General features: G+C 39.1%; 1 protein-coding gene and 1 pseudogene across 9 annotated transcripts in view; both read right to left on the bottom strand.

Moving 5' to 3' along the window:
• Positions 1-25585, bottom strand: part of MELK (maternal embryonic leucine zipper kinase) — a 95025-nt gene that overhangs the window by 53138 nt on the left and 16302 nt on the right. For 7 of the 9 annotated variants that reach the window (XM_049116269.1, XM_025432640.3, XM_049116273.1 and 4 more), the window contains 4 exons: positions 23248-23391; positions 21523-21591; positions 19464-19556; positions 12897-12995 (listed from right to left, as the gene is read on the bottom strand). In XM_049116269.1, the coding sequence (XP_048972226.1) occupies positions 12897-12995; positions 19464-19556; positions 21523-21591; positions 23248-23391 (405 nt within the window). Of the gene's footprint in view, positions 1-12896; positions 12996-19463; positions 19557-21522; positions 21592-23247; positions 23428-25585 lie in introns of all 9 variants that reach the window. The other 2 variants (XM_049116271.1, XM_049116274.1) reach the window with 2 other exon arrangements.
• Positions 21825-22445, bottom strand: LOC112650317 (interleukin-1 receptor-associated kinase 1-binding protein 1-like; annotated as a pseudogene).

The raw sequence follows: 25585 nt of genomic DNA, 5'->3' as shown, positions 1-25585 counted from the left end.
ACAAAACCCTGGGGAAGTGTACCCAATACAGACCAAAACCCACTTCTCAAAACACCCACTATTCTATTCAGTTTTTTAAGTGACAACTTGGATTGAAGATATTTGTTTATTTTTGAAGATTTTATTTATTTATTCATGAGAGACACAGAGAGGCAAAGACGCAGGCAGAGGGAGAAGCAGGCTCCATGCAGGGAGCCCGACGTGGGACTGGATCCTGTGATCCAGACGCTTAACCACTAAGCCACCTAGGTGTCCCTATTTTTTTTTAATATTTTATTTATTTACCTATTTATGAGAGACATAGAGAGAGAGAGGCAAAGACAGAGGCAGAGGGAGAAGCAGCTCCATGCAGGGAGCTTGATGTGCAACTCGATCTGAGACCCCAAGATTACGCCCTGAGCCGAAGGCAGATGCTTAACCGCGGAGCTACCCAGGCATCCCAGATTGAAAATATTTAAAGAAACGTACGAAATGGTACAATGCTGGGCAAGATAGCTGATATTTCATGACAACACAATCAAGATTCAAAATTTCAGGGCAGCCCCAGTGGCCCAGTGGTTTAGCGCCGCCTTCAGCCCGGGTGTGATCCTGGAGACCGGGGATTGAGTCCCGCCATCAGGCTCCCTTCATGGAGCCTGCTTCTCCCTCTGCCTCTGTTTCTCGAATAAATTAATAATATCTAAAAAAGAAAGAAAGGAAAAGAAAGAAAAGAAAAGAAAAGGAAAGGAAAGGGAAGGGAAGGGAAGGGAAGGGAAGGGAAGGGAAGGAAAGGAAAGGAAAGAAAAGGAAGGGAAGAAAAGAAACGAAACGAAACAAGGGAAACCAAATGAGAACAGAGAGAAGTGAGACAACTTATAGCTACTCTGGGCTGGAGTGGACCTTGAAATAACTGATCACTGCAATACTCTAACACTACTAATGAGGAAAACCCAGACCTACGTGAACTGCTCTACCAGGAGTGATGCCTAAACTGAGTAAAAGAGGTGATACATAATAATATGAATTAAGAGAATTAACTTGTAGTCTTGGTAAATCTGACAAGTTGGGGTGTCTGATAATATTCCCAAGTGAATAGACAAAAAAAAGAAGTTTGGGGGCTCCAGGGTACTTCAGTGATTGAGGTTTGCCTGAGGCTCAGGTTATAATCCCTGGGTCCTGGGATCAAGTTCCACTTCAGGCTCCCTCTAGAGGGCTTGGTTCTCCCTCTGCCTATGTCTCTGCCTCTCTCTGTATCTCTCATAAATAAATAAATAAAATCTTAAAAAAAAAATCAACAACAAGGGGTGACCAGCTGGCTCAGTCAGTAAGGCATCTAACTCTTGATCTCAGGGTTATGAGTTTGAGCTCCACACGGGGGTGTAAAGATGACCTAAAAACACAAAATCTTTATACACATACACACACATACACATATGTGCATGTGTGTGTGTGTGTATATATACATACATATAGAGATACTTATTTATTTATTTTATTGAAGTTCAATTTGCCAATATATAGTATAACAGTGCTCATAAAAACACAAAATCTTAAAAAAAAAATCAACAACAAAAAGACTGATGCAGATGCTCTAGGCAGAGGAGACTTCAGCACAACTCAAGTAAATATATAATTCTCCTGCTACAAACTCAGACTTCATTGGAGAAGGCATCTCCCCCACTTTCCCTATCAGTTTTGGGGGTTCGAAACTCAGACAGAACTTCATCGCTCTACTTTTTAAAAACTCATTACTAACAAACTGAATTCAACAGCATATTAAAAGAATTATACATCATTACCAAGTCAGATTTATTCCTGGAATGTAAGGAAAGTTCAACATACACAAATGAATATATGTGATACACCACATTAACAGAATGAAGGATAAAACAACACATGATTGTTTCAACTGATGCAGAAAAGGTATCTGACAGAAATCAAAACCCTTTCGTAATAAAAACACTCAATAAAATAGAAATAAGAGGAAACTACCTTAACATAATAAAAGCCATAAATGAAAAACCCATAGCTAACACCACACTCGATGGGGAAAGACTGAAAGCTTTCCCTCCAAGATCAGAAACAAGACAAGGATGCCTGCTCTCACCACTTTCATTCAACATAGTACTGGAAGTCCTAGCCAGAACAATTAGGCAAGAAGTAAAAACTTTACATGATTCAAAATTTAAAAGAGCATACAATGAAGTCTCCCTTCCATTCTTCTCTCCCAATTTTTCTCCCCAAAAGGAAGAGCAACTACTAACTTCTTATATCCTCTTTCAGGAGAGTAAATAATACAACTATGCTTCCCTTTCCTTCATTTTTACAAAAATGACAGTACACTATACATACTGTTCTAACCTTGTTTTTTCCCCCAACAACCTATCTTGGATATCGTTCATATCAGTATTTAAAGAGCTTCCTCATGTATTCATGTCTGTAGAACATTCGGTTATAAAGATGTACTTTAATTTAGTAACAGTTTTTCAAAAAAAAAAAAGAAAGCACTAATAACACAAACACACAAAGAATTAAGAAATAAAAATGTGGACAAGCAGTAAACAAAAGTGTGTTTCTACACTATGAAAATACAAACCCTCTGAAGAGACTGGAATTTCATAAAACTGAAAGAACATCCAAGGGGATCCCTGGGTGGCTCAGCGGTTTGGCGCCCGCCTTCGGCCCAGGGCTTGATCCTGGAGTCCCGGGATCGAGTTCCACGTCAGGCTCCCAGCATGGAGCCTGCTTCTCCCTCTGCCTGTGTCTCTGCCTCTCTCTCTCTCTCTCTCTGGCTCTCATAAATAAATAAATAAAAATAAAATCTTTAAAAAAAATAAGAAAGAAAGAAAGAACATCCAAGGCCAGGTCTCCAATCCTGACTCATTCATTTCCCATTATTAATACCACAGATATGTTACCAAATCATTCCTCTTTAAAATGGAATAGACTTTATTCCATCAAATTATGGACCCATTAGCTTTCCAAACATTCCATTTAAACAGCACATCAGGGGAAAAAAACATAGCACAATAGCCAGAAAAATTCTAGAGGAAAAATAGAGTAAGAAAAGGCTAATTCTACCAGACATATAATAAATGGTATCATAAAAAATGCAGCAACTAAAACAATTATGTATCAGATAAGAATACATAAAAAGATAAGTACAATAAAATAAAAAGCCCAGAAAAAGAGATATGTAAATGTAAAAATTTAACATATAATAAAACCATCCTTTCAAATCAATGGGAAAATGATGGATTATTGAATAAGCAGTCCTGGGACAAATAATTATTTATTTCAGAATAAATAAGTAACTACTTATTTAAAAGTGAAAGATCCCGGGCAGCCCCTGGTACTAAACCAGAACACGGTTTAGCACTGCCTTCTGCCCAGGGTGTGATCCTGGAGACCAGGGGTCGGGCTCCCTACATGGAGCCTGCTTCTCCCTCTGCCTGTGTCTCTCATGAATAAATAAGTAAAATCTTAAAAAAAAAAAAAAAAAAGATCCCTAGATACTATCACAGATCAGAGAGGGCTAAGAAGATATGACAACTAAATATAATATGGTATCCTGATAGAATCCTAAAATTAAAAAAGGACATTAGGTAAAAACTAGTGAAACAGGAACAAGGTACAGAATTTAGTTAAAAGTACTGTACCAATGCCGGTTCTTTAGTTGTAACAAACTACCATAGTAACGTGAGACGTTAATAATGGGAAAAATTAGGTGAGGGGTATATGGGAACGCTGTACTTATTATCTTTGCAACTTTCCTATAAATCTAAAACTATTTTAAAATAAAAATTATAAAAATAAATAAATAAAATAAAAATTGTATTAAAAAAAGCTGGGTCTCTAGTACATCTTATACCAATATTAATTTCTAGTAGATCAAAAAATGAGTATTTAAAGTATTGGGGTACCTGGCTCAGTTGGTGGAGCATGCCACTCTTGATCTCAGGGTTGTGAGTTCAAGCCCCATGTTGGGTGCAGATTACATAAAAATAAAATCTTAAAAAAAAAAAGTTAAAAATACTAGAAAAAAAGCATGAAGAAAAAACTGAAATATATAGATTTTAAAACACAGGACAAAATGTTAATTTCCTTGGGATGCTCTATAGCATGGTAGTTAGGAATACAGCCTCTGGATGCAGACCACCTGAGTTCAAATCCCAATTCTGCCAATAATTAGTTGAATAACTTCAGGCAAATTATTTTTGCACTGTTTCACTTTCCTCATCTTTAAGAAGGGTATGATCAGGGCATCTGGGTGGTTCAGTGGTTGAGCGTCTGCCTTTGGTTCAGGTCGTGATCCTGTGGTCCTGGGACCACCCACAACAACCACAACCCACCCGGTCCCACAACAGGCTCTTTGCAGGGAGCCTACTTCTTTCTCTGCCTATTTCTACGCTTCTCTCCATGTCTCTCATGAATAAATAAATAAAATCTTTAAAACTAAATTTTAAAATAAATATATATATACATACATACATAAAATAAAAAGGGTATGATAACAGTACCTACCTCAGTAGACTATTGTGTGGATTAAAGGAGCTAATCCATGTACAATGCATAAAGCAACAGGTGGCACATAGTAAATATTCAATGAATGATAGTAATTATTATTATTCTTTATTGTAGAAGCATTCTTATAATTTAATAAGAAAAAGATTCTTTTAAATGAGCAAATGCCATGAACAGTTTGCAGAAGAAAAGCTTTAAAAAAATATATACACACACACATACACACATACACATTTAAAATAAGTTCAAACGGTAATTATTAAAGACACATGAAGAACACATTAGATGCCATAAATTTTTTAAAAATCAGATCCCGGATCCCTGGGTGGCGCAGTGGTTTGGCGCCTGCCTTTGGCCCAGGGCGCGATCCTGGAGACCCGGGATCGAATCCCACGTCAGGCTCCCGGTGCATGGAGCCTGCTTCTCCCTCTGCCTGTGTCTCTGCCTCTCTCTCTCTCTCTCTCTCTTTCTCTCTCTCTCTGTGTGTGTGACTATCATAAATAAAAAATAAAAAATAAAAAAATAAAAAATAAAAAATAAAAATCAGATCCCATTTGCAGATGTCATTTTCATCCATTCAATTGACCAAGATCCAAAAATTTTTTTTAAAAAATTAAACAAACAAAAAACACACCCAAAAAAAAAGATCCAAAATTTTTTATAAGTAACAATGTTAAAAGAGAGTATGGGGAGTATGGGAAGTTAAAGGAGTAAGTTAACACAACATGGATTCCTAACTACTCACACATCTGTAACCCCTGAGTTGCTCAGTGGTTAAGCGTCTGCCTTCAGCCCAGGGCATGACCCGGGATCCAGGATGGAATCCCACATCAGGCTCCTTGCAGGAAACCTGCTTCTCCCTCTGCCTGTGTCTCTGCCTGCCTCTCTCTCTCTCTCTCTCTCTCTCTTTCTCTCTCTCTCTCCCTCTCTCTCCCTCCCGTCTCTCATGAATAAATAAAATCTTAAAAAAAAAAAAAAAAGGTGTGGGGAAACAGCCACTCTCACAGTGCTGCTGGAAGTATAATGTGGAAAAAAATGCTGGAGCATAATTTGACAATATCTGTTAATTTTTCAAATAACATACCCTAGGATCTAGAAATTCTACTACTTGGTACATATGTCCAAGAAGATATACACAGGGAAAGAATTATGCAGAAGATATGCATTGGTGAAAAAATTAAAAAATACAAAATGTTCAACAAGAAAATGACTAGATAAACTATTTGTAAAAATGAGTTAGCATTATATGCACAATGGCACATAGTGTTGACTAAAGAAAGATACAGAGTTATATTAGTATGATACCATTATGTTAAGAAAAAAAATACAAAATACTACAAATATAAAGTTCCAGAACCAAAGTGATAATAGTAATTACCTATGTGAGAGATCGAGAGGACTTCAGTTATCTGTAATGTTTTAAGTCTTTATACAAAGAATGTTTTTATGCACTACTTGTATAATTGTGTGACTACAAATTAATTTTTTAATGTACACAAACTTCAAATAAAAGAAATTTCACAATCAATATTATGCAGCCATTAAAGAATAAAACAATGAAAACCTATACATGCTGCTATGTACAAGATGAAACTATCTTCAAAGTAAAGCATTAAATTTTAAAAAGGGGAGGGGTGCACCTGGGTGGCTCAGTCAGTTAGGCATCAGACTCTTGGCTTCTGCTCAGGTTATGATCTCAGGATTGTGAGAGCCCACATAAAGGCTCCATGCTCACTGCACAGTCTGCTTGAGATTCTCCCTCTCCCTCTGTCCGCCCCTCTTGCATGCACGCGCGCGCTCTCCCTCTCTCAAATACATAAATAAATAGGAATTTTATTTTTTTTCAGAAGTTTATTTATTTATTTTTTAAAGATTTTTTTTTTTTTAATTTATTTACTCATGAGAGACACACAGAGAGAGAGGCAAGAGACACAGGCAGAGGGAGAAGCAGGCTCCATGCCGGGAGCCCGATGCGGGACTCGATCCCGGGTCTCCAGGATCAGGCCCTGGGCTGAATGCAGGCGCTAAACCACTGAGCCACCGGGGCTGCCCAGGAATTTTATTTTTTAAAAGATTTATTTTTATTTATTTATGATAGACATAGAGAGAGAGAGAGAGGCAGAGATACAGGCAGAGGGAGAAGCAGGCTCCACGCCAGAACCCGACGCGGAACTCAATCCTGGGACTCCAGGATCACTCCCCGGGCCAAAGGCAGGCGAAACCGCTGAGCCACCCAGGGATCCCCAAATAGGAATTTTAAAATAGGAATTTTAAAATATAAAATAAAGTAAAACAAAATAAAACAAAATGAAGGAAAGGAGAAGGGGGCGAAGGTCATTCACTGTATGGATTATATAACCCCAAAGGATATATACAGACATATAAAGGTTTGTGTAAGTATAGATAATTTCTACAAATGTACATAACAAATTTCTAAATAAATAGTTTTCTCTGTGGAAGAAAACAGACGGCTAGGTGAGCAGGAACGGTTTTTTTCTTTTAATTACATACCCCTTAGTAATGTTTTTTTATCATACATTCTTCGTTTTTCATTATAAAAACAATGAACTGAATGTCAGTTTCTTGATAAGCTACAAGCCTGGGCATTTCAGGCCAATACTCTAGGAAAGGAGCAGGCAAGATCATTCTACTACAGATCATGAACACTAAGCCAGAAGGCAGCAAACTTTTTCTGAAAAGGAACAGAGAATAAATATTTTTGGTTCTGTGGGCCATGCAATCTGTCACAACTACTCAACTCCACCAACTGTCGTGGAAAAGCAGCCACAGACAATACATAAACAAATAGGTATACCTATGTTCCAATAAAATTTCATTTAACCAAACAGGTGATGGTCCAGATTTGGCTGGTAGGCCACCATTTGCCAACCTATCACCTAGTCAAGAAGTCTGACTGAAGTTTAACGAACCTTTCTTTGCCTTTAGCATCCTAGAAAGGAGTAAATTAACACAACATGGATTCCTAGCTACTCACACATCTGTAAGAACTATATATCATTGGGACGCCTGGGTGGCTCAGTGGTTATGTGTTTGCCTTTGGCTCAGGGCATGATCCCAGACTCACAGGATCATCCCACATCGGGCTCCCTCCATGGAGCCTGCTTCTCCCTCTGCCTATGTCTCTGCCTCTCTCTCTCTCTCTCTCTGTGTGTGTCTCTCATGAATAAATAAATAAAATCCTTAAAAAAAAAAACTATATATCATGCTACTAATTCAGGAGTCAGAGTTGGTAGCAACAATTTCCTGACAAATCAACTACTACTTTCCAATAGGGTAGGATAATAATATATCCTACCCTCAACCCCTGATCCACCTACCCCTCTGTTTAACTTGTCCCTACTGCCTCAATATTACTTGAAGAAAACCTGAATGCATGACCTCCTGCCAAGTAGTCTTCTTACAATGTGGATTACAACATTTTAACATTGCAAATCAAAGATTACAGCCTATATAATCATCACTATAAAAAAGAGATATAATTATTCTAAAATCAAACTTTATAGTTGGTAAATCCATACAGTACCTTATTTTGTTTTACTAGGTGGATATCCATGGGATATGTGGAAGTTTGTTCAAAGTCAGATTTTTTTTTTTTTTTAGATTTTATTTACTCATTTAATTTGAGAGAGAAAGAGCATGAGCAGGGTGAGGGGCAAAGGGAGAAGCAGACTCCCCACTGAGCAGAAAGCCTGATGCAGGGCTCAATTCCAGGACCCTGGGATCATGACCTAAGTCAAAAGCAGACACTTAACCAACTGAGCCATCCAGGGCCCTCAAAGTCAGATATCTTTATTGAGCCTTTGCATTGCCAAGGTGAATATTCAAAACTTTTCCTAGATAAAATTATTATAGTGATCCTTTATGTCATAATGTCTGACTAAAATTCCCATATACTCATCAAGAAATCAAGTATCCTTAGAAGTCTCTGTTTACAAAAGAATGTCAATTCTACCTCCAGTTATACCGACAGTCACTTTTGTCCCTAGCATAGCCATAACCTCAGGAAATTTCCATTCATATGTGTGAAAAAACTATAAATGGGAACGCCTGGGTGGCTCAGTGGTTGAGTATCTGCCTTCCACCCAGGGCATGATTCTAGGGTCCTGGGATCGAGTCCTGCATCGGGCTCCCTGCATGGAGCCTGCTTCTCTCTCTGCCTGTGTCTCTGCCTCTCTCTCTCTCTCTGTGTCTCTCATGAATGAATAAATGAAATCTTAAAAAGAAAAGAAAAGAAAAAAATGTAAAGGGAATAGCAAAAAGAGATACAATATATAATTCCTTATAAATGTATAATCTGAAAAAAATACATAAAAATCTGATACATACTTAGTCCCTCGTCAACAATCTTATACCAATAACTGAGAAATTAAACAAAATGGGCACATTCTTTGTGTCCAAAACTGAACTCCTGATCATCCTTGCTCTACCAAGAGTCTTCCTCATCCCAGTTCATGGCAGCTCCAATTTTCCAATTGCTCAGATTATTCCCCTATCCATCAGCAAATCATATTAGTTATACCTTCAAAAGACTATAGATTTAGGTCACCTGGGTGGCTCAGCAGTTAAGCATCTGTCTTCAGCTCAGGGACTGATTATGGAGTCCCAGGATGGAGTCCCACATCAGGCTCCCTGCATGGAGCCTGCTTCTCCCTCTGCCTATGTCTCTGAGCTGAGCCACCCAGGCATCCCTAAAATCTAATCTTAAACTCTCCCCCAAGAAACAAAAACAAATAGTAAAACAAAGAATATCCTTTATGTGGCTAGTAAAATCTTGAAACCAAAAACAAAATAGTTTAAGAAAAGAAAGTCCACATTAATCTATGAGCAAATTTTAAGTTCTGGACAAAATACTGGCAAACCAAATTTAGACATATGTGTGTATAATAATAGCAAATGTTTATTGAGCACTACTCTAATGCTGTGCGTGGCTTAACTCATTTAATTCTAACAACCCTATATTGTAAAAACTATCATTCTATCCATTTTACAGAGAAAGAAACTAAGACTCAGAAAGGCCCAGTAATTTGCCATATTCTTCTGTCCACTAACAGAAAGCAGAGATCCCGGATTTTAAAAATACCAAACACACACACACACACACACACACACACACACACCCAGTAAGACTCTGATTTAATTGCTCTGGGGTCTGAACCTAATGTATTTTAAAGCATCCCAAGTGATGGTAATACGCAGAAAAATTACATGGACATAGCCAAGGCAAGAGATGTTTGTCATGATTTTAATATGAAATAAGAAACAGAGGTGAGAAAACATGATTTGTAAGATCCTTTCCAAGAGTGAATTTCCACGATTATGTATCCCCATACTGTCTTTCTAGAATTCTAAACGATACAAGATTTCATGCTGTACCACCTAACAGATCCACTTCTAGTTCATCTTAGGAGAAATCTGTCAGTTTATTTCTCTTGTATGAAATTCTTAAAAAAAAAAAAAAAAAAGAGGGGGGTAAAATATAATAGTAGCTTACAATACTAAAATTATTTTCAGAACAAGAAACATTGCTCTACAGAAAAAAAGTAGCAAAAAGAGTGAATAATTGAAGAGGCCAACCCAACTTTTTTTTAAAAAGCATAACTGCAAAATTATTGCTGAGCTGCCCAAAGACCAGCCTTCACCCCACTTCACTTGTTTTAGGTAAAGCTGAAGCTATGAAGTGATCCTAACTACTCTCTCCCATATTCTGTTGTTGACAGAGTAGGGTGTGGCTCTTTGGAATCAGGAACTGCTTGCTATCACAGTGAGCTTAGCGCAGAGCCAAAGCAACAACTGCTACCCTGCAAAGCTTAGGGAAAGGAAGAAATACAGGCTGTTGGTTACCTCCAGCCAGCCTCAGGGAGCCAGCCACCAGCCTACTGCCCCATCCAGCTTCCCTTCCCAAGGAGAAGCACATACACATATGTTTCCCCAAAGCAGTGGTAACAGTTACTGCTAACCTACTTTCATTCGATTGCAGAATCAGAGCTCCTTAGCCTTCAGAGTTGGAACTACTACAACTTCATCTCTTCCCAAAACTACTCTTTGTAATTTTGGCATGGATTTTAAAAGTTTTTCTAGGGTGGGATTTAGGAAATAAATAGTAAGCCAAATAAATTTAAAAACTGAAGTCTGAACGCAGTGCCCTTAAACCTGTTCCTGTAGGGTAAGAAATGAGCCACCTGGGATTACCACTTTCAACTCATGTACCACGTCCCAAAAATAAAAGTTGATTTAGATAATCTCCCTATCTAAAGGGCATTAGAGACCCAGTGGTCCAGCATATAAAACATCAGACCATTTTCCCCCATGCTTCTCCTATCTTCTATCTTTACTCATATTATCTACTCTATCAGCGTGCTCTCTCCCCCATCCCTTTCTGAAGCACTTCTACCCTTTTTTTGAAAGCCCTGCTCAAACCTCACTTCTTCTAATATGTGTTCTCCCAAACCCTTCACCCACTCCTATATTAACTTCATTTATATCTCTGTTATAACATGGCATCCCAGACCCTTTGCCCTCTTTAGATAGCCTTGTATCTGTCTCCAACAAAAAATCAGGCCCAGTGGACAATGATCAAGTTTCACAGATCCTTGTTCATGCCTTCCAGTATCTCATACAAAGACGACCTTCAGGAAATACTTCTTCAACAGAACTGAATTCAAAACACATAGAGAGAAGCTGCTCTGCAGGTCTGACCCTGGTTTGCTAGGGACACAAAATGGTGCTTTCTTCCTTTTTACACATCTTCTTGTGTTATCCTGCTTTGAATATTAAATCTTTTTTTTTTTAAGATTTTATTTATTCATGAGAGACACAGAGAGAGAGAGGCAGAGACAGAGGCAGAGAGAAGCAGGCTCCATGCAGGGAGCCCGACGTGAGACTCGATCCCAGGTCTCCAAGATCACGCCCTAGGCCAAAGGCAGGCACCAACCCCTGAGCCACCCAGGAATCCCTGAATATTAAATCTTTAAAAAGAATTTTACTATTTTCCTTGCTATATACGATTTTGAGGATTCAACTGAAAATAATTCAGGGCAGCCCGGGTGGCTCAGTGGTTTAGCACCACCTTCAGCCCAGGGCGTGATCCTGGAGACCCGGGATCGAGTACCACGTCAGGCTCCCTGCGTAGAGCCTGCTTCTCCCTCTGCCTGTGTCTCTGTCTCTCTCTCATGAATAAATAAAATCTTTAAAAAATAATAATAATAATAATTGAAAATAATTCACATAACCTAAAATTCACTTTTAAATGTATAGTTCAGTAGTTTTTAGTATATTCACAAAGTTGAGTGATCATTACCGTTATATAATTCCAGAACGCTCTCAGCACCCCAAAAATAAACTCTGTATCTCTTAGCCACTCCTCCACTGCCATTCCATCCCCAACCTCCACAACCACAAATCTACTTTCTGTCTCTGATAGATATGATTTTTAACAAAGCTAACAGTGCTCTTAACTGTAGTTTTAGTATACCTTAAAGCCAAATGTTACCTTAAAAAAAAAAAAAACTTTCTCTTATTTTACCAGAATTCAATAGGAGAATATGATTTAACCCAATAAATTATCACGGTGTCATTTCAGGATACAAAATAAAAACTCTTGGGATCCCTGGGTGGCGCAGCGGTTTAGCGCCTGCCTTTAGCCCAGGGCGCGATCCTGGAGACCCGGGATCGAATCCCACGTCAGGCTCCCGGTGCCTGGGGCCTGCTTCTCCCTCTGCCTATGTCTCTGCCTCTCTCTCTCTCTCTCTGTGACTATCATAAATAAATAAAAATTTTAAAAAACATTAAAAAAAAAACAAAATAAAAACTCTTAGCAGAAAAATCACCTTACCTGTTTAGTTCCTCTTTTGTCTTTATCTTATTGAGATATTTACCCAAGCAGCATAATATACACAAGGACAGTATTCATATTATGAGGACACACTTGGACGAGTTTTCAAAAACTGAATACACAAGTATAACCAGCACCCAAATCAAGAAACTGAACAGGACCTCCCTCATATTCCATTCACTCCTTCCTCCAAAGCATAAGCACTATCTTGACCTCTAACAGTACACATTACTTTTGCCTATTATTGTACTTTTATAGACAGAAGCAAATAGTATGCAATATAAAATCTTTACACTGAAATTCTATGTCTTGGGATCCCTGGGTGGCGCAGCGGTTTGGCGCCTGCCTTTGGCCCAGGGCGCGATCCTGGAGACCCAGGATCGAATCCCACATCAGGCTCCCAGTGCATGGAGCCTGCTTCTCCCTCTGCCTGTGTCTCTGCCTCTCTCTCTCTCTCTCTCTGTGACTATCATAAATAAATTAAAAAAAATTTTTAATAAAAAAAAAAAAAAAAAGAAATTCTATGTCTTGTGATACTCACCATAATCTTCTTGTACAAAGCCATAACATTATCATCATCAAATGGTAGAAAGCCACACATAAGTACATATAAGAGTATGCCCATACTCCAAACATCTGCCTGAGAGGGAGGGAGAGAGAAATAAATACATACATACATACATACATACATATTACAGAATCAACAGAATCATAGAATCTTCACAGAGCTGAAAAGAGTGCAGAGACCATCCAATTCAGCATGGTTATTATAAAGACAGGGAACCTAAACCCCAGAAAGGAAGACTTGCTGAAAGTCATCCAATCAATGACAGGTCACCCAGCTCAGTCTCCTAACTTTCGGTGCAGGGCACTCTCTTCCAGTGTTGGATTCTAACACTTAATAGAAAAGAATTCCCAGTTGGCTGGACTTCACTGGACGTGATAAGGAAGGAGATGAGCCCAGGTCTCTTGATTCTGAAAAACAATTCTGTAGTGTTATTGAGGGCTTATGACATGTGAGGATTAGATAAACACACATGAGGATGTCAAAACAAGTCTTAAAATTTACTTCTGATAATCTGCAAATGTGACTGAGCTGTGCTGTAAAGTCCTCTCTATGTAAAGAAACCTTAATAAAGTTCAACGATTGACTTCTCAAATATAGAGGCTAGAAATTAGCCTTCCAGCACAAACACCCCTACAAATCTCAAAATCCCAGAAAGGAGCTTAACCTTTATGTAAGATATCCATGTGTCCCATGAGTCCTAAGTACTAACTACTTATTCAAGCGGTATTTGGCCTTAGTCAATAATGATACCACTGTTGGCTGAGGACAAGTCACAGCTCCCACCCCTGCTTGAGCCTTAGGAAAATTTTAAGAGGTGAAAAGGGCAGCATTTTTTTTTTAAAGGCAGGAGGGGTTGGGCAGAGGAGAAAAACAGATTTACTGTTTTTCTCAAATTACTCAAGCAGCATCACATCTAGGTAGTACCTATACTAACTCTTAGTCCTGTCTACCAAATCACATCAAATTATTAAGAGGCCCCAAGTGAACAATCCACTTTCAGGCAAACACCTGATTTTTTTCTTCCAAATTGCAGAAGGTCGAAAAGTAACCATTTATGCCTCAGAGATGTCAAATAATTAATCTATAAATGAAGCCCAAATAGCATGGCACTCCTGGCCAGGGTGTTAAATTCAAAGCAAAGAGGAAAGAGTGGGCTAGCATGGCCTCGTCAAATGTCATAAGAAGAGGTCAACAGAAAGATTATGTCTGAGGTTAAATAAAAAGATAAGAAAAAAAAAGTAATATCCCCACAGAAATCTACCAAAGACTACTAGAGAGAAAAAAGCAGAAAAAGTACTCCTCAGTTAACTCATCCAAGCACCTTCCCTTCACTATTTTGAATTGGATATGAGAATAAATTAATCAATTAAAATCATAAGCCGGGATCCCTGGGTGGCGCAGCGGTTTTGTGCCTGCCTTTGGCCCAGGGCGCGATCCTGGAGACCCAGGATCGAATCCCACATCGGGCTCCCGGTGCATGGAGCCTGCTTCTCCCTCTGCCTGTGTCTCTGCCTCTCTCTCTCTCTCTCTGTGACTATCATAAATAAAAAAAATAAAATAAAATCATAAGCCAAAGTAAATGCAAGTAAATCTATAAGCAACCAATTGCCAAGCAAGAAAAAAAAAATAATCAGAGGGAGGAGGGGCTTGAACTATTTCCTGTGAGAAATCACTGAAGGAACTAGAGATATTTACCAGGGACATTCCTTAAAGCCTGCTCTGGATCATGAACAAAAGAATTACCTAAAGTACTTATTTTAGGATGATTTTCTTTTCCTCTCTTTTTTTTTTTTTAAAGCCCCACCTTAGAAAACAAAACCAAAATCTCTTAAGCACCCAGGATTGAACTCTAGCTCTTTTAACAAGTGCCTCAGACAATTCCTGGGACACCATCCTAGAAGGATGGAAAGTCAAACTAAAATGGACAAGAGGGACACCTATGTGGCTCAGTCAGTTAAGTGTCCAACTCTTGATTTTCAGCTCAGAATGATCTTAGGGTTGAGAGACTGAGCCCCACGTCAGTCTCTGCACTGGGCATGGAGGAACCTGCTTGAAATTTTCTCTCTCTCTCTGCCCCTCCCCTCACTCACTTTCTCTCTCTCTCTCTCTAAAACAAAATTAAAGAGACAAGAAAACACCTTAAGATCCTACAGGAAAATCTCATATCCATTCAAACCAGGAGAGCCTCATAACCAGTCTCCTAGGAATCTTGTGAGCATTAGGCATAGGATTACCACTCCTCCTGGGAGACTGGATGGAACAGTGGAAAAAATACAGGTAATGGTGAGTGGAGAGATGGGTAAAATAGGTGAAGAGGCTTAAAGAGTACACTTATCATGATGAGGAGTAAGTAATGTACAGAACTGCTGTATCGCTATATTGCACACTGGAAACTAATATGACACCATATGTTAACTATACTGTATTTAAAATTAAAAACTTTTTCAAAATGTAAAAAAAAAAAAAAAAAGGGACACCTGAGTGGCTCAGTGGTTGAGCGTCCACCTTCAGCTCAGGGTGTGATCCCAGCATCCTGGGATTGAGTCCCACATCGGGCTCACATAGGGAGTCTGCTTCTCCCTTAAAAAAAAAAAAAAAAAAAAAAAAAAAAATTTATTTATTTATTCATGAGAGACACAGAGAGAGAGGCAGAGACACAGGCAGAAGAAGAAGCAGGCTCACGCAGGGAGCCTAACACTGGACTCGATCCCGGGTCTCCAGGATCACACCCTGGGCTGAAGGCGGCGCGAAACCGCTGAGCCACCCGGGCTGCCCAAATAAAATCTTTTTTAAAAAATATCTAATAAAATGAGAGAGAGAGAGAGAGAGTAGGGGTACACAGTAAAACCTTAGTTCAAATTTTGACCTGTAGTTACCAGCTTTGTGACTCTGAGAAGACACTTAATTTCTGAACCTCAATTCAACATCTTTACCTTAATGAAATTAGTAATTCATTCCAAAGGATTTTTGTGTATTTAAAGATAGATTGTTTTTGAGAGAGAGAGAGAGAGAAGTGACCTCACAGAATCAGGAAGGAGCAGAGTGGGAGGGAGAAGTAGAGGGAGAAACACTCTAAAGCAGACTCCACACTGTGTGGAGCCCAGACGCAGGGCTGGATCCCACTACCGAGAGATCACTACCTAAGTGAAAACCAAGAGTCGGAAGATGAACTGACTGTCCCAACACTCAGGTGCCCCAGGATTTTTGTGGACTTAAATGAAAATTATAAAATTATCTAGCTTAAGTGATGGGGGCACAGAGGGCTAGCTGAGGACAAAATGCAAGCTGATATCCCACAAATGACCCCCCCACTCAGGGTGGGATATGTATGACATTCCTCAGGAAGCTTCCAGTTTTCTTAATGTTAATACCCTGCTAAAGGGAAAAACAATCTTTAACTTGACCATGGCAAGGCCTCCAGTATCTTGTAGGTCCTCCTTAGCATATGAAAATCCTTTTGAAACCTCCCTTTTTCCTTAACTCCCCCACTCCCAAGTATATAATCAGTCAGTCCCGCACAAGCCCAGGGCAGCAGCTCTACCTGCCAAGGGTCCTGTCTCCGTGCTTTAATAAAACCACCATTTTGCACCAAAGACGTCTCAATTCTTTCTTGGTTGTCGGCTCTGGACCTCACCTATATTCCAAAACTTCATCATTAAGAAATCCTATACACTGTTGTAGGAATATAAAATGTTGCCACTGTGGAAAACAGTATGACAGGCCCTCAAAAAATTAGATCTAGAATTACCAGGGTGCCTGGGGGCTCAGTTTCTTAAGCATCTGATTTCAGTTCAGATCATGATCTCAGAGTCCTGGATGGAGCCCTGTGACCAGCTCCCTGCTCAGAGGGAGTCTGCTTCTCCCTCCCCCTCTCCCTCTGCCCCTCCCCTCGCTTGTACTCTCTTTCTCAAATAAATAAATAAAATCTTAAAAAAATAAATAAGAATTTAAAAAATAAAAATACAATTACCATATGACCCAGCAATTCGACTTTGGGGTATAATATCTAAAACTACTGAAAGCAAGGACTCAAAGAAATCTCTGTTCCTATGAACAACATTCACAATAACGAAGGGGGGGGGCATTTATTCATTCATTCGTTCATTCATTTTAGAGAGAGGGAAAGAGCGACTGAAAGAGCAGGAATGGTGGGGATGGGGGCAGAGAGGCAGAGGAAGAGGCAAGGAGCCTCTGAGCAAGGAGCCTACCACAGGCTCGATCTGAGACTCTAGGATTACAACCCAAGCCAAAGGCAGACATTTAACCAAGCCACCCAGGCACCCCTAAAAATGAAAAAATTCTGACACATGCCACAATAGAGATAAGCCTTGAAGACATTATGCTAAGTGAAATTAGTCCCAAAAAGACAAATACTGTATGACTCCAACATATAAGGTACCTAGAGTAGTCAAGTTCATAAAAACTGTAAGTGGAAGGGTAGTTGCCAGCAGTGGGAGGAGGGAGGAATAGAGAGTAATTATTTAATGGATAGAGAGTTTCATTTTGCAAAATGAAAAGAGCTCTGGGGATTGTTTGCACAACAATATGAATGTGCCTAACATTACTGAACTGTACACTTAAAAAAAAAAAAAAACTGTACACTTAAAAATGGTTAAGATAGGGGTGCCTGGGTGGCTCAGTCAGTTATGTGTCTGCCTTCAGGTCAGGTCATGATCTTGGGATCCTGGGATAGAGCCCTGCATCGAGCTCCCTGCTCAGTGGGGAGCCTGCTTCTCCTTCCCCTTCTGCTGCTCCCCCTGCTTATGCTCTTGCTCTCTGTCAAATAAATAAATAAAATCTTTTTTTAAAAATGGTTTGGTTTAAAAAAAAAATGGTAAATCTTACATTATATGTATTTTTACCACAATTGAAAAGGACCTAGTATGACTCCAGAACTACGTTAAATGCTCAGTAGAAGTTTGTTCCTTTTCCTACAACTAACTGAGAAGGCCTCAACATTACCTTTGTGCTATATCTGCCAAAAATGCATAACCTAAATCTAATCATAGGCATCATACAAATTCAAATTGAGGGACTTTCTACAAAATAAGAGGTTACCTCAAAAATGTCAAGGTCAGGGCACCTGAGTGGCTCAGTGGCCAAGCATCTGCCTTTGGCTCAGGTCTGCCTTTGGCTCAGGTCAAGATCCCAGGGTCCTCGGGTCCTGGGATCAAGTCCCACATTGGGCTCCCCACAAGGGGGCCTGCTTTTCCCTCTGCCTATGTCTCTGCCTCTCTGTGTCCCTCGTAAATAAACAAATAAAATCTTTACCAATAAAAAAATGTCAAGGTCAAAGAAGATAAAGGAAGGTTAAGGAATTCTTCTAGATTAAAGAAGACCATTTAGACGACAACTAAATGCAATACATGATCCTGAACTGAATGCTGGACTGGAGGGAAAATACAACTAAGAACATTAGTAATATGATTATCAGCATGGGAATATGAATTATGGATTAAATAAGTTGTATCGATGTTAAACTCCCTGATTTTGAAAACTAAAGTATGGGCATAAAAAAGGAGGTCCTTGTTTTACAAAATATACATAGTATTTAATGATAAAGGGATATGATGTCTAAAACTTACTCTTGATTGGTTCAAAAAAAGAATATGCACATATACAGAGAATGAGCAAGCAATTATAAGAAAAAATGTAAACAATTATGAATATGACTAAATGTATACAGAAGTTCCTCATTCCATATTTTCAACTATTCTATAAGTTCTATATCTAAATAGACACCAGAAAGAAGTCAGTTCCCATCTTCTCTTGTTATAAATTAAGTAAATGGGCGTATCTCAAAGTTTCTCTAACATAACACTAGCTCCAAAAGATGCTCCACATAAAAGGTGGACTCTGTAGGCAAGGCAAATCAAGACCAGCTGCTCTCTGTGATGCTCCTCTCTCAAAGGACAACACTGTACAAGAATATATTAAAGATGTGGAGATGTCCTGAACTAAAGAAAACTGTTTAATCCAGCATTTCCTGACCTTTTGATAACTAAACCTTGTTTGCCTTAGGATAGTAGTATCAGCAAAATTAGTACTCCGGAGAATGGAAAGCACTGACTAGCTTGTAGTAGCTAACAGTAAGTAAAACAAGCAATTCCAGGCCTTCTGAGCCTGGGCCTCTGACACAGGACTGCTAGCCTCACATAGTTAGTTGGCTATGAACAAAGTACAAGTTTTCTCAGAGCTAACCAGTATCTCTAAAAACTGAGCCTACAACTCTGACTTTGCACTCTACCTGGCAGGACTAACCACCTTAAGCTATGGTACTGTTTAACACAAAAGCAACCAACACAAGGACACCAGAAGAGTATCCTTGCTTTATAAGTATTCTATGTATTATTACATTTATTGTAAGTTATTCATCTCATGCATTACTTTATATCTTACTCCCCTAATAGACTGAACTCTTTGATAAACAAGATCATTTCTTGCCTTATTGTAATATCCCCAATGCACAATGCCTGACTCACTACAGGTCACCAATAAATATATATTGATTATATACTGAATTAATCAATGAATGATTACCTCTGATCCCAGATAGGATTTGCCTTGTATTAATTCAGGTGCTGCATAAGCAAGACTCCCACAGCACGTCTGCAGATGGTAGTCCTTGTTACCCTGCCAATAAGAAAGAACAAAAGACTTATTAATTACAGCCCTTAAGAAATTAAAACCTTGGGATGCCTGGGTGGCTCAGTGGTTGAGCATCTGCCTTCAGCTCAGGCCATGATCCTGGAGTCCCAGGATTAAGTCTCACATCAGGCTCCCTGCATGGAGGCTGCTTCTCCTGCCTCTGCCTATGTCTCTGCCTCTGTGTGTGTGTGTCTCTTGTGACTAAATAAATAAAATCTTTTTTTTAATAAATAAAATCTTTTAAAAAAATTAAAACTTTGATAAACATTCTTTCAGCACAAGCAAAAAGAAGCTAGACAAAGAATTAGCCCAAATAATAAAAGACTCTGCAGCCAACCCAATACCCTGGCTATATGCATGCATGCACATGCAGTTCCCTCTTCTCTGGATTTCCAATACCACTACAACCTGGCATGAACAAAATCCTTTGCTCCTTAGCTTAGTCAAGTCAGGCTCATACTTTCCTAGACATCCATTCACACAATAATCAGCTTAGCAGGCATCCAAGCACCCATGTCTTCCCACCCCCAAGTACTCAAAGAAAAAGCAGTATTTCTTTCCTAGACCCTATCTCTAATACCAAATCTTTACAAATTCAGAAGCTTCTCTTTCCTTAGAAAGGAGTCTGCTGCATAGAACAGAGCCTCAGGAGTCAGTTTTCTAGACCCTGCTATAACACAAATCACAGCCTGAACTTCCAGACCTGTGAAAATGAGGAATCTGTTCAACATCCTCTGCTCTCCCACAGACATATTGAGACATAATGAAAATGATACAACTTCCCAGCACTTGTATAGTCTTACAACTTGCAAACGACTTGGGAAATTGTGAAAATTCATTTACAACTGCAACCACATGCCCAGAAGTGAACTCCTCAGCAGAAAGCGGAGGCAATCTTCTCCCAGCCAACCCTGCTTTTTTTAGATGGTGTCTGTGTGGGTCGAATCTGTGGCAGTCATAAATAAAAGCTAATGGAGTCTGTCACAAACCTTCTCCACTGCCTCCTGTGGAGAACATGACTTAAACCAGTTTATCTGCTTAAAGTATGTTTTATCTTTATATGGCTGCCGATCAAAAAAAATGCCTTATAGCATTTGGCTCCCAGACACAAGGATCCATTGACAATCTCTGAAGAGCCAAGGGAAGGGGAGGAAAATCAGATAGAATCAAACATTCCGCTAAAGGGGCAAAATCTGCTTCCCTTTGCATTTAGCTAATTTTGATTGGGGCAGGAAATAATCCTGGGACTACAAAGGGTTGAGACAGGTCTGCAATTTCAACATTCTTAATGAGTGTAGACAGCTCATTTTAGAGACTGTGAGTGCCATCATTAGAGAACTCAGGAGGAAGCCTCCAACAGGCAGCCACACAGGAGCTCTGCAGACAGCGCAGCTGGAAAGTTCAAAGTCACCTCAAGGTATGCTGGAGAACACCAGTACTTAAAACTATGGAGTACAAATTAAGGAAATATGTAACAGTATAAATTTAAAAGTGTATATGGACTTCTTCCTTCTTCTTTTATAAGGAAAGGGGATTGTCTCTCAAAATGTAACTGCTAGTTATATAACCATTTGGATAAACAAAGAAAGATTTGTACTAAATTCCCAAAACTCTATTTAAATGAACAAAAGCATCATCTAGTGGCAACATACTCAAACTGCAAACACATGATCAATTCAGCATTCATGTTGTTAATGACCTCACGTCACCTCAGCACTGCAAATTCTCTCACAGCACACCCATGGGGTCATCAGCAGGACCAACCCTGGACCTAGAGCAGTGGTTCTCAATCTTGGCTACATATTAGAACCATCCAGAGAACTTCTAGAAGGGATGAAATTTAACGCTCTTAATGGATGCACCCAGGCTCAGTAAAGGCTGTCATTACAAGATAACATACTAAGAGGTGCATTTACAAAGGAAATAAATGCATTTTGATTTCTCCACTTACCTTGGGTTTTGCACAGAGACCAAAGTCAATCAGCTTTAATTTATGATATTCATCAAACAACAAATTTTCCTGGGAAACAAAGATATTTTCATTAACTGTGTATTGATTTCCTTATATCACATCCTACCTCTAGCCATTTCCAAAAACAATTTCTAAATAAGTAAGATTTTTTTTCACATATAAGACATTTATTTCCAGAGTATTTCCCATAGTAAGCTTTTAAATATAGAAAGTAAATGTAGGTATTCAGTAGGAACTTATTCAAAGATTGACAGATTTTGGAGGAAGAAACACTTTATATACTATACAGTATATATATTCGGGACAAAAGCAAACATTATACAAAGTATAAAAAAACAAAAGGATGCAAACACAATATATTTTGGTTGGAATTTCAGAGATTTTTTTTCCTTCTCTTTTCTTTTTATTTCAAGAGTTATAAATACTTTTGAAGCAGCATATATTTTTGCACTGTGATTTTTTTGTTGTACAGTTAATGAACTTGAGAATCTGGATGACTGGGATCATCTATTCAGCCTTCCCATTCTTTTGTTTCTTTTTTTGATGAATAAAGACTTTCCCAGAATTTGGTCAATAAGGTTATAGACTTGAGCTTTGCATCACACGTTCACAACAAAACAAGCTTGCCATCTTAGATTCTCAACAGAACCTGGAGTATAACAGAACTGGGGTTGGCTGATGACAACAGAGCTATCTAGCTTTTCAACAAGAAAGTTACAAATATTTTGCATTTTTCTAAATTCAGTAAATGTACTGCAGAGCTCTGCTTCCACATGATAAGCATTTTCCACTCTCCTAAAACCCTTTGTCACAGGTACATTTTCTGTCTGCAGACACTGCTGCTGGAGGTTCTGTGTGATGTAGTCCAGGTAGCAGCAAAACCAATAAAGATTTAAGATTGTTTATATTAAACAGCCTGGGAACAATAGAATGAAAATAATTTAAAAAGAATGAAATGACAAGAAGTATAGAAGGGGAAAGAGGAGGAATGTTGATAAATATCCTGCTTCCCCTCAAGACACTTTAGCATAAACCATTTTCTCCTTGGTGCTCTGAAGTTCAACTACAAGCAAACACAATGTGTGCCAAATCAAAAGAATGAACTGAAATAAAAGGGCTGGGCATAAACAGGGGGAAGAGGATAGTAACATTGCCATATTTTGTCAATCAATTCTAGCTCCCTGACTCTAATATCAAGTAACATAAAATCTATGTTCACCATCATACATAGTAGTCAGAGCCTACAAATGTAGGAGTATTCACATTTTTATTCTGTTCTTGAAAATTAGAGTCTGTTTATTCCATTGAATTGTTCCCTTCTGAAGCATAATGGAAATAAAATTAAAGGAAAATGAGGTCAGGAAGAGTACTGAAGGGAAAGTATTTAATGACAATACTCTCAAAGAAAATACTCGAAACTCTTCTTTCCAAGAGATAAAATCCTGAGGTTTATATTCCCCAGCTGATTACAAAGATATTCATAATGCTGTGCATAACTGACAAATACACAGAATGCCAATAATCAAGTACATCCAAAAAAGCCTACTTCAGTCAAAAGAAAAAAGGGGGAAAAAAGTGATCCATTATGAGTGAAACAAAAAAAGAAGGCAAGCTAGATCATAAACAAAAAGAACACTTGGAAAACCAGTAATTACTGGTAAATGGTGTTGAACTCTCAGGAGAGTATCTGTAACAGTCACTTACTGGTTTGAGGTCCCTATGAGCATAGCCCTGGCTGTGTACGTAAGCAACAGCAGAAAGTATCTGACGAAAGACAACTCGAGTCTCCTCCTCGGACAGGCGATCCTGGGAAATTATGTAGTCAAAGAGCTCTCCTCCAGGGCAGTACTTCAGTATCAACAAAGACACAGATATTGTTACTACCTAGGAAAATCACTTCAGAGGAATTAAAACAGAAAATTATACTTAACTCAGCAATAATATTAATTCAACTAAAAGCCAAAGGGAAACCAGGGAAATATACTCTAAGGATCAAACAAATCAACAATTACTGCAGGAAAGAGAATAGCTCTTTTTTTTTTTTTTTTTTTTTTTTTTGAGAACAATAGCTCTTGGTCTCAAGCAGTTTTATGACCAGTAAGTAGTAGTAAAACCAACTAACACTGTGATTTTTTTTTAAAAAGATTTATTTATTCCAGAAAGAGTGAGAGCACGAGAGGAGGGGTGGGGGGGCAGAGAGAGAGGGAGAGAGAATCTCTAGCAGACTCCCCACTGAGTGCAGATCATGACTTGAACTAAAATCAAGAGTCAGATATCCAATCAACTGAGCCACCCAGAAACCCCAAAACCCATTCTTTTCTTAATGCATTCATATTTAATGTAATTCCCTAAAATGACAAACAAAAAAACCTAGTAGTATTTTCTTAAAAATTTTTTTAAGGATTTGGGGATCCCTGGGTGGCTCAGCGGTTTAGCGCCTGCCTTCAGCCCAGGGCATGATCCTGGAGTCCCGGGATCGAGTCCCACATCGGGCTCCCTGCATGGAGCCTGCTTCTCCCTCTGCCTGTGTCTCTGCCTCTCTCTCTCCCTCTGTCTCTCATGAATAAATAAAATCTTAAAAAAAAAAAAAAATGTTTAAATAAATAAATAAATAAATAATTTTTTAAGGAATTTATTTTTAAGTGATCTCTACACCTGATTGGGACTCGAACTCACAACCCTGAGATAAGAGTCATACACTACCAATAGAGGCAGCCAGGCAGCCCCCAGCAGCAATTATTGCTTTTCTACCCTGGAGACCACAAATTCTTCAGTCTGTACCTTAAGGAGCCCAGTTCTACAGAGGTTCCTAAGAAGCTGCAGGAGAATAGGACCAGAATATATAAGGCTTTCCATTCCTTTTTCTCAAGAGTGCCTGCGCTTTTCTGTAGACTGGGGTTTTCATTCAATATTCCATTTCACCTTAGCAATATCAGTTATTTTTTAAAGATCTTATTTATTTATTCATGAGACACACAGAGAGAGGCAGAGACATAGGTAGAGGGAAAAGCAGGCTCCCTGCGGGGAGCCCAATGTGGGACTCGATCCTGGGATCCCAGGATCACAACCTGAGCTGAAGGCAGATGCTCAACCACTGAGCCACCCAGGTTTCCCAGCAACATCAATTCAAATCACAGATAACTATAGCCTTTGACCTCATAGTTCCACACTTAGAAAACATTCCTATAGATATACCCTAACGTCAAAAAAAATACACTTTCAAGATCATTCACTGTAACAGTATTGTTTGTAACAACAAAGCCTGGAAACAACCCAAATATGCTCACACTATTTAAATTTCATTATAAAATAGAATTCTAGGGGCTCCTGGGTGGCTCAGTCAGTTAAATATCTGCCTTTGGTTCAAGTCATGATCCCGGGGTCCTAGGATGCAGCCCCGCATGCGGCGCCTTTCTCAATGGGGAGTCTGTTTCTCCCTCTCCCTCTGACCCTCCCACCTGCTTGTATTCTTACTCCCACACTCTCTCTCAAATGAATAAATTAAAGAATCTTCAAAAAAATGTTTTTAAGGGCAGCCTGGGTGGCTCAGCAGTTTAGCACCGCCTTCAGCCCAGGGTGTGATCCTGGAGACCCGTGATCGAGTCCCATGTCGGGCTCCCTGCATGGAGCCTGCCTCTCCCTCTGCCTGTATCTGTGCCTCTCTCTCTCTGTGTGTCTCTCATGAATAAATAAATAAAATCTTTAAAAAATGTTTTTTTAAATACAATAAAATAAAATAGAATAAAATTCTACACAGCCACTTAAAAAAAAAAAAAAAAAAAAAAAAGGAAGAGCTCTTCACAAACTGATATAAAACAAACTCCAGTGGTGCTTGGGTGGTTCAGTCAGTTAAGCCTCGGGCTCTTGGGGCACCTGGGTGGCTCAGTGGTTGAGCGTCTGCCTTTGGCTCAGGTCGTGATCCCAGAGTCCTGAGATTGAGTCCCGCATCAGGCTCCCCTCAGGGACCCTGCTTCTGCCTCTGCCTATGTCTCTGCCTCTGTTTCTCATGAATAAATAAATAAAATCTTCAAAAAAAAAAAAA

This window comes from Canis lupus, chromosome 11, assembly GCF_003254725.2.
Source record: "Canis lupus dingo isolate Sandy chromosome 11, ASM325472v2, whole genome shotgun sequence".
Taxonomy (NCBI): domain Eukaryota; kingdom Metazoa; phylum Chordata; class Mammalia; order Carnivora; family Canidae; genus Canis; species Canis lupus.
The sequence above is the reverse complement of the archived record's forward strand: the minus strand, read 5'-3'. Positions and strand labels throughout refer to the sequence as shown.